The sequence below is a fragment of the Protopterus annectens genome, chromosome 14.part0, assembly GCF_019279795.1.
Source record: "Protopterus annectens isolate FY-2018-M chromosome 14.part0, PAN1.0, whole genome shotgun sequence".
Taxonomy (NCBI): domain Eukaryota; kingdom Metazoa; phylum Chordata; order Ceratodontiformes; family Protopteridae; genus Protopterus; species Protopterus annectens.
In genome coordinates this window covers 147770113-147780600 of record NC_056748.1, presented here as the reverse complement: position 1 = coordinate 147780600, position 10488 = coordinate 147770113, and the positions used below count along the sequence as shown (strand labels likewise).

Genomic DNA, 10488 nt, shown 5'->3' with positions numbered 1-10488 from the left:
GGACTTTGTCTTGCATTACTGAGGCAGGAGCACGCTGGTCATCCACACATTTCCTTGCTATTATACAGCTGCAACACCTGGCCACATTACATGAACTTTTGCAATTGTACCTTATCACTTTGCAGGCAAAACTACACAGATATGATGATGATTATTATATTTAATTAAATAACTGCCTTACTGCTGCTGTAAGCAATTTAATTCAATATATTAACTTATTTATTTGTTTCAATTTGATGACCGGGGAAGTACACGGGGCCTAAAAAGAGCCCGTTTTCAGTGGTGGTCTGGAGAGAAAAGCTGTAGTAACAATTAGAATATAAATATACAAAGCAAATAAGTCATAGAGCTTTATGCAGCATTTTACAATAAAAATGTCTACATTCTACAATAATAATAACATTTAGCAATTGTACAGCCTAAGAGTCATTAACAGTGAATTACAACTGAAATTTTAATTCCGCAACAGTAGTAAAAATCTAGCAACAGAGCAGTCTAAGGGTCATTAACAGTGAATTACATTTGAGGATGAGAATTTATTGGAAATAAACTTTTAACAAAAGAAGAGTTGATACCCACATGTACGAACTGGGGGTAGGGGCAATCTAAAAGTGAACCAACATATCAATAGAAAATGCAGTTTGCAGTAGTTGTTGATTGGAGCAAGCCAAAATCTTCATTATGCTACGCATACATCGTAATGCATAATTTCACTTTTTTTAAATGTCTTTCATGAAATTTGCAATGTTGTTGGAAATCAGTAAACATTATAACAAATAACACCATACATTACGAGTTTTAGATGACTTATTCTTTAGAAAACGATTCCTAATAACGGCAATATTTTAAAAGTGTCCCTGATTTTGGGGATTTGGCCCTTTGCGTCTCAGTTTTATTTCAATCTTTAACAAAAATGTTTAAGACATATTTACTTCTCTCAACGTTACACGGGGAGGAAAAAATGAAAGATTTGTCTCTACGGTCACAGAGGTGTACAGAGCGACTTTGTTTATTTGACGTCATCACTGCGCGATCTTCTTGTGCAAACCAGCATGGCTAATCCCAGTTGTAAAGCTGCTAAACTGCAAGCACTTAGTGGATTGTTTGCAGTATATAAACCCAAAGGACCAACTTCTGCCGATGTTCTTAACAAGCTGAAACGTAGACTGCTAGAAGGTATTTAGATTGGTATAGTATAAACCTTGGACAGGTGAAGCATAGAATATAATCGAGCAAGGTGAGAGGCAGGCTAAGTCCATCCATCCCCTGTAGCTAAAAAAATAAATAAATACATGCATCTAACAAAGGTACGTTTTGTGTGTTATATCTGGCAGTTTTTACCGTACACCCTTAAAGGTGTGAACTGCCGATAATGTTTAGCTATTTACTGCGGGCTGTATGCCCTCAGTCTCTGTTGATATACTTTGTGATTCAGAGCATCCCCAAATTAACCGGACCTCCAAATGTTTTCCATAGAGGGGTATTTTTGACGTAAACATAATTGATACGTTTTTGTTTCTTTCAGTTTTATGCAATTTCTCCGTCTGGCACATGATTTCTAAGGTGATGAGTAATGAGTTGGAAGCTTTTATGATTGTCGTTATTCAGTGGGTAATGGTGGATTGTAATTTGACCTTTTTTGGATAGATATTAGACACACATAAATGGAAATGATGGAGTTTCGATATGCTATGCATTGTATTTTTTCTCATATGCACCCCTGTTTTTTGCCTTTCTGTTTGAACTGCCTCCCAGTCCCTACTCCAGGTCTGTCTTTAAAATCCTCAGAAATTTGAGGCGAGTTTTCTTAATGGTCTTCTTGGGGAAAAGAAGGAAAAGACATTAAAATCGTATTGTTTTTGAATATTACAGCAATAGATATTATTTATGTAAATCGTTTATTGATCTGTTTAGTGAAACAGAGACGCTGCATTTTATCTGATTAAAAATCAGCATGAATAGAGATACATATCACATTACTTTAACTATCAAATATTGATCCTCTCTACTGCTTAGTGATGTTATATTTATACTGATAATTTTTAGTTCTTATGTTCTGTAATGTGCACTAATGATACTTCCTAGAAATGAATATAGTTTCTGTCTTTTATATTTTCTGTTTGTTCAGTTGTAAGGAATTTCAATATTTTTGTACCCCTTTCTTTAGAGATTAAGCATTGCTATGCTGTACATCTACTATTTCTTGGAGCTTTTCTCATTGAGCCTCCATTGAAAATGAGCATTGCACTAAGATTTTTGTGGTAAAGAAAAACAAATACATTTAAATAAAATTAAAAGTAATTACATAAGCAGCATAGAAGCATTGTAGTATGTAAGCCATTAGTTTGGGTAAACAGATGCAAATTAATGAAATTCACTAAACCACAGTGGTAATCCCACAATTAAGTATGAGTTGTGTATATATCGGAAAACAGAATACAGAAGATTTGCAGGTTAGTTTGTTTTGTTTTACAGTTTTTGATTGCTGTCTCAGGGTGCTCCTGGTTTGAAATATGTTTTATTAATATTATAGCTGATTTCTTACAGTTGATTTTTTTTGACGACATGAAAAGAATGGAGGTAGTTCAGATGAGGCAGCAAGAGTGTGTCTGTGGTATACACTGAAAGCCTAGAAGTGCTTTATATGAGGTACTGAAGTACGTTGGCATTAGTGGACATGTTAGAAATTAGTAACTAATTCAGGGTAGTCTGATAATCCAACAAACTTAAAAAATACCAAACAAACTACTAAATAAAACAAAAAAAAAAGGCAAGAAAAACTGGAAACAGTTTTGGTATGTTAGCGCTTTCAAGTTTAATAACTCAGCTTCCTCAGACCGAGGACATTGAGTTATTAAACTTGATGAAAGCGTTAACATACCAAAGAACTGTATGATAGTAATATGCCAGCAGTCTGGCTACTTGTACTTTGAGTTCTCCTTATATAGACCCTCCTGCACGTACATACACGTAGCACACAGAACATTCATTAAAATTGATAGTTTGATTACTTGTTTTTACCAGCCAGTACCACAGTTATTCTTGCACCATTAACTTTATCAGCAGTTTAAGATTAACTCCTGCATTCCTCAGTGATCAACATTTTCCAGAACATTTCAGTTTGCACGCAGTGAACATTTTTCTGCTTAACCCTTTAAATACAGAATACAAAATATGTTGACTTCAGTATTTTTCCACATTTCCCCTTACAACATTTTGTATACTGTTTATTTTACACAATCCCAGATCGTTGTATACCTTTTATAATCAGAGAAATATGCTTTTGTAGCATTGGCAGAGATAACCTTGATATTATCATTTTGATACATGGTATGCAACAGCAGCCAAGCAGCAAAAATATGATTGCACCAACACATACAGCAATTAAAATGTTCATCAACACAGAACCCCAGTTTCCAAACAGATTTTGGAAAAGTCAGTCAAGGGGTTTGGACCAGGTTTAGTCAGTTCAGAAACTTGTTGAATTATTTCAAGATGGCTCTGAATCGCGTGCTCGTTATCAGGGATGAACGAGCAGCACTCCTCGTGTATCAGAGCGCAAGTACCTCCTTCGCCGCTAGGGTGAAATCGGCCATACGGTTCTGCAACACTACTGTTCTCATCGCCGTTAATTCGTCCGTCACCAATTTTAGCGCTGAAAATGTCGCATTACTCAGAGTCTCTAACAGTTTTGACAGTTTTTTCAGTTTCCAGATGGATTTTACTGTCCCATATGCTGGCAAAATACCAGCCCAAGCAATTACATCATCGCCTAGGTCCATATGTGAGAGTCCTTTGCTGCTGACGTGTGCCAAGTCATGGTGATAAATCCATGACGCATCAATGTTACCAACGGGATTAATAGGTTTATTAAGAGAACGTGCATTTCGTATTTTACCTTGAGGCAACGCATTTGCGTGCCTGATAGCTGGTATCAGATATCCCAAAAAACAACTTCCTGACCAGCCATATGGTAACCATTTATATGCTTTCCTACCACAAATAAAATAACAATCATTTGTTTTGATGGTAATATTGGTTGCAAATTTATAACTCCCATTTGGCTTTAGCCCCTTAAATAACAGGCCATATACATACAGCATTTTTTCAACAAAACTAATATCATTTACATTGATGTCTTTTTTTATAGCTCCAAACTTAGTCTCACACTGCCCTTCTAGGGTACAATTATGAACTATTGTCAAATTACATTGGCTCTTTGTAAATACGACCATTTGCTGCTTTTACAAGCACATATTCATCCGAGGTAACATCGGATGATATGGCAGTACTTCTGACTAACGTTCGAGAAGCCCCTGAGTCACAAAGAAATTCTATGTCTCGGCCCTCAACTTGCAATGTGATCACTGGTTGGGATTCCAATTGCATAGTTGATGCTAGTGCTGTTAGATTTACCATTTGATATTTCTCATTTTTTGCCATTTCCTGTCCCCACCCATCGTCTTCACTTATACCTACTTCCCCATTTTCACTTTCTTCTTCTTCCTCATACCCTCCATCTACGTCTTTTGACCATCATATAGTCATGCGGTACCACCGGAAGCAACCATCGGTTTCTCCGGTCCTCTGCAATCTCTGGCGAAATGTCCTTTCTTACCGCACTTAAAACACTCCCCTCTTTTGCCTACCCTCAAATCCTCAGAATGACTTATGCCTCCCGTCCTCGTCCTCTTCCCCTGCCACGCCCTCTTCCGATTTGCGGAACCTTGAACTAACATTAAAGTTCCATTTTCACTAACTGTAAAAGTCTGGGCTTTTTATTTTTTTTTCCTTCAGGTATTTCTCAGCATGTCTAGCATAATCCATAAGGGGCTGTAGACGCTGTCCTGTGTGTGATCATATGCTTTTGTATAAAGTTACCAATGGCTGTCTTGCAGCCCTTTAGGAATGCATTTTTCAGTTGCTGTTCATAGGGCGAGTCATTTGCCTGATTTTCTGCCTTAATCAACCCACTATGAGCATCAAAACATTGTGTGAGACGATGTAGATAATTGTCTACGGTTTCGTCATCTGATTGAACGCATTGATTAATGCAAGTCCAATCTGCTTTGGGCTTCCAATGTTCTTCTATTTTATCTAGGAGAGTCTTTATTCTGGTTCTACACACTTCGAGTTAAACGGCAAGGCTCCCCTTCCTCTGGTAGCAGGGGTCCCAAGTTCCATAAATAAGGTGCCAATCAGGTCCTAGGATTTGCCTTATTACTTGTTCAAATTCTACAGCGTTTAATCTATAACTCATTCTCATGCCCCCTCGTCTGTATGGAATTTACGCATATCTACTTTTGGATGGGGAATCCCTCTACCGCTTTGGATATCATTACGGGTCCACGGTCGGTAGACCAATATGGTAGGACCCTCGCCTTTTGCGCTGCTTGAGGATTTGCCACTTCTATCAGTGGGTATTCCTCTCCTTCCTGATCTACCTTCTCCTTAATTTTCCAGTCCCTTCTCTCCTAATACTTCCGCTCGTAAGTCAAGAGTGTTGGCAGGCTCTCTCTGTAATATAATACGTGGCGTGGGGGACACTCACGAAGCCTGGTATTGCGGTGGGTCCTGGTCGGGGCACCTCAATAACCTGTGCAGGGTCTGGATACTGGATGGGAGGGGCCGAGGGATTCTGGTGACTACGACTGACTATGGAAGTTTCATTATCTTCCTTTTGAACAAAGTACACATCTTTTTCACTTGAATTACCACACCCTTTTTCAAATTTTGTTCCTTATGTTTTTTATTTGCTTCCTCCAGCCATTTCTGTGCCTGGGGAATCCCTACCTTTTGCTTCCTTGTCTTATTTCCTGCCTGTTTGCAGTAATCTTACTAGATTTTGACATTCTGACTTATTTAAACATCCACTAAACCCATGTTCCTTTTTCCATTTATCTAAATACTTTACATTCTTTGGGTGTAAATCAAACATAAACTTTTCATCTTCAGTTTTGTCACGCCTTTGGCTAACTGGTTCCTGTTCCCATTTCTCTTACGAGAAACTATTCCTGTTCCTGAGATCTCTTGTATATGGAATCTATTCACATATACCCTTATACTTTGAGAAAATTCAATTTCTCCCTTGACTAGTCCCTTAAAATTTAGACAAAAATTCCAATCAGAAACAACAAAAATAGCTTTTCTTTTGCTTACCTTTGTGATTCCTCGCCCTGTTTAGCTGCCACCTCACGGATTGAATCTGGAAAGAGTGACTGGCCTCTAATTTCAACCTGTTTCAGTTGGAGGTCTTTCATTCGAGGAGAGCCTGATCTCTCTCCACCTGCGCAGGTTTTCAGCCTCTCTTTGTTCGATTCGCGCCGTGCAGGGGCCGCCCTAACGTTGGGCGCCAGTTATGTCGAAAGATTTTACTCTTCTAACATATTCTGGAAGAATCACACCAAGTTCTTGTAAGCAAGTAAAACAGCTTTATTTTTACATGCATGGAGATCTGCTACATGATAGTAATATGCCAGCAGTCTGGCTACTTGTACTTTGAGTTCTCCTTATATAGACCCTCCTGCACGTACATACACGTAGCACACAGAACATTCATTAAAATTGATAGTTTGATTACTTGTTTTTACCAGCCAGTACCACAGTTATTCTTGCACCATTAACTTTATCAGCAGTTTAAGATTAACTCCTGCATTCCTCAGTGATCAACATTTTCCAGAACATTTCAGTTTGCACGCAGTGAACATTTTTCTGCTTAACCTTTTAAATACAGAATACAAAATATGTTGACTTCAGTATTTTTCCACAGTGCACTAATGATACTTCCTAGAAATGAATATAGTTTCTGTCTTTTATATTTTCTGTTTGTTCAGTTGTAAGGAATTTCAATATTTTTGTACCCCTTTCTTTAGAGATTAAGCATTGCTATGCTGTACATCTACTATTTCTTGGAGCTTTTCTCATTGAGCCTCCATTGAAAATGAGCATTGCACTAAGATTTTTGTGGTAAAGAAAAACAAATACATTTAAATAAAATTAAAAGTAATTACATAAACGGCATAGAAGCATTGCAGTATGTAAGCCATTAGTTTGGGTAAACAGATGCAAATTAATGAAATTCACTAAACCACAGTGGTAATACCACAATTAAGTATGAGTTGTGTATATATCGGAAAACAGAATACAGAAGATTTGCAGGTTAGTTTGTTTTGTTTTACAGTTTTTGGTTGGTGTCTCAGGGTGCTCTGGTTTGAAATGTGTTTTATTAATATTATAGCTGATTTCTTACAGTTGATTTTTGTTTGACAACATGAAAAGAATGGAGGTAGTTCAGATGAGGCAGCAAGAGTGTGTCTGTGGTATACACTGAAAGCCTAGAAGTGCTTTATATGAGGTACTGAAGTACGTTGGCATTAGTGGACATGTTAGAAATTAGTAACTAATTCAGGGTAGTCTCATAATCCAACAAACTTAAAAAATACCAAACAAACTACTAAATAAAACAAAAAAACAGAGGCAAGAAAAACTGGAAACAGTTTTGGTGTGTTAGCGCTTTCAAGTTTAATAACTCAGCTTCCTCAGACCGAGGACATTGAGTTATTAAACTTGATGAAAGCGTTACCATACCAAAGAACTGTTTTCCAGTTTTTCTTGCCTCTGTTTTTTGTTTTATTTAGTCTCATAATCCAAACAGCTGCATATTTCCAAAGTAAGTAATTAAATGGGTATTGTTGACAATTAGACACAATTTGAAGTTAAAATTTCAAAATGTATGTGTTTTTGAAGGTTAAAATGCAGTTTGAGAAAGTAGTAAGGAGATTGGTTAGGGAAAAAAGACTTATTAGGATGTTTAAGAAGGGAATAAAGAGAAAAGGTAATCTCTGCAGACATTTTGATGAGCTCTAGTCTGGATTATTGTATGTGGTTGTGTAGAATGTATATTTGCAAGGATATGGGCATGATTAATGCACTTTGGAAGATGACAGCAAAAATTGTGTAGAACCCAAATCAGGTGATGCTAATCGCAGTGGTGATTTTACAGCTGTCATTTAGAACAGTTTTCTGTCTGCAGAGACTGATGTTCGTCGTCTCCCATTGCTGCAGTCCTGACTAATGGGTACTCCGCTGCCCTCCATCGGCCCGAATACCAAAGGGCTAGATCTGGCGTCGGTCATGGCGCCCGAGACTGACGTGGTGTCAGTATAAATGCGCATGACCGACGCCATAACTTCAGTCTTTCTTGCCGCATTGTCCTGAGCAGAAGCAGAATTTGCAAGTGCCGTTCGGCGTTCTGGAATTGTCGGTTTTCGAGTTTCAGACCGGAGACCAAGTTGGGCTAAGTACCCCATTGGGGACATTTTATTTTTTGTCTTTTTCTTGTCTCAGTATTGTCGGATGTCAGAAAAAGTTAATAACTGTATTTCTTGTGGGAAACAGATTCCTCATAGGGATTACCATTCACTCTGCATTCCTTGTTTAGGGCCTGAGCACGACGTTGTTGGGTGTCGCTTTTGTGCTACTTTTAATAAGCGTACTATTAGACGTCGGTTGGACTGTGCTAGGCTGGTGTTTGGTAACCGTTGTAATTACAACATGCCGTCGGATTCTCCGACGACTGGCTCTTCTAGGAAGCGCAAAGAAAAGTCTTTGCGGTCCAAGCAGGATGGGGCGTCCGCTCCGGACGACGGTCCTGTTGAACCACTGGCTGCTTCAGTGGCTCTTTCTGACGGTGTGCCTGAGTGTCAAGGGGAGCCTTTGTTACTACAGGGGGTGGCTTCTCCTTTGTTAGGCCAGGTTGAGGGTGCTCCTCTGTTGTCTGTGGCTCCTCCCTCGTAGGGTGGTTAAGCCTCCTCCTTCTCTAGGCAAAGGCCATTCTAAGTCCAAATCTGCCCCTGGTGCTTTTCCCAGGGTCCAGCTCCTAGGAAGCACATGCTGAAGATGACTGAAGAATTGATTTCTTTAATTAGGGGTTCCATGCCTCCCCTCAGAAGAGGCCCAGGGTAGAGACAGAGTTGGAGGGTTTGGTTCAGTCTTCCATTGAGTCTGATTCCTCTGTGGAAAGCCTTCAGGATTTCCTCCCTATTCTGATTCGGAGGCTGAGGATGCTTCTCCTCTCGTCCCCTCCAGAAGATTTTTCTTTCTCTGAAACTTTGCATTCCATGAGGGTACATTTCAAATGGGAGGGCCAGGATTATTCTGATTCTCGTAAAGGCTGAGAGAATTTTTGTTTTTGCCTCAGCACAGGCCCTTGGCTATTCCTCCTGTACTGGATGTTGTTCAGGATGTGTTTTCTGAGGCTGCCCTTAACCGATTCTCTGCCTCCTGCCCCTGTTAAACCAGATAGATACTACAGGGTTCCGGAAGCTCACAAGTACTTGTTTAAGAGCCCTAGGGCTGATCCTGAAACTGTTTCTCAAGGCCCCAAGGGCGTTAAGGCCTCTGTGGTTAAGAATCCAGTTCCTCTGGACAAAGATGCTAGGGCCCTGGATAGGTGGGGTAAAAACTGTATACCTCTTCTACTTTGGCTATGAGGGCTTTGTATTGTCAGTGTCATGTGCTCAAGTATCAGACTTTTTTGTTAAGTCAATTGAAATGTAAAGTGGATGCTTTAGCTGAAGGTATTGACTGTAAGGAGCTTCAGGATTTAGTGCATGCTTCGGACCAGGTTGGGAAGCATTCTCTGCAGTGTGGTTTTGATGCTTTACAAGCTTCTTCCAGGGTGGCTGCTACTAGTTCTGTTGTTCGCAGACATGCCTGGCTTAAAGATCAGTCCTTGTCGGAGCATGTTAAAGCTCGTATTATGGATGCTCCTTTGCAGTCTGATGTTCTTTTTGGCCCTCCTGTGGAATTAGTTTTGAAAAGAATGGAGGAAAAAGCTAAATCTATGCAGACAGTGAAGGAATTTTTACAGGTTCAGCCTCCTAAATTCAATAGGAATTGGCCTGCTAAGGGATGGTCTTTTCCCTCTTGGATTTTCGTTCTAGAGGCAAGTCGAGGCGTAGTAGAGGTAGGGCTTCCTTTCAGGGCCCTGTTACTTCTAGGTCTTTGAGTTCCTCTACCCCTTCTGCTGGGGAGGGCAGGGTCAGTCCTTTCGAAGCAGACCCAATGACCTGTGTCTTCGGCTGCGGACTCTGCTTTGCTGGCAGCTCCTCTGGGCGAAAACTGGGACTTTTCAGCGGAAATTGGCATTTGGTTACCCAGGACAAATGGGTGTTGGACATTGTAACTCGAGGCTACAAATTTTATTTTCACACTTTCCGCCTTTCAGCGGTATGCGGATGTGCCTCATCAGCAAAATTGGAAGCACAGGCACAGATTTCTTCTCTGCTCGGTTGGGAGCAATACAGGAAGTTCCTTCAGGAAAGGGGCACAGGGTTTTATTCCGTCTTTTCTTAGTGCCAAAGAAAGGAAATACTTGGAGGCCCATTCTGGATTTATCCATTCTAAACACCTTTCTAGAAATTCCAAATTCAAGATGTTAACACTGCAACAGCTGTTGCCTATGCTGGGCAGGGATCACTGGATGGT

At 39.8% G+C, this 10488-nt stretch overlaps 1 protein-coding gene across 1 annotated transcript in view; it reads left to right on the top strand.

Moving 5' to 3' along the window:
* Positions 1-981: 981 nt before the first annotated feature.
* Positions 982-10488, top strand: part of TRUB1 (TruB pseudouridine synthase family member 1) — a 394215-nt gene continuing 384708 nt past the window's right edge. The window contains exon 1 of the mRNA XM_044055897.1: positions 982-1176. Coding sequence (XP_043911832.1) covers positions 1053-1176 — 124 coding nt within the window. The 5' untranslated portion in view covers positions 982-1052. The remainder of the gene's footprint in view (positions 1177-10488) is intronic.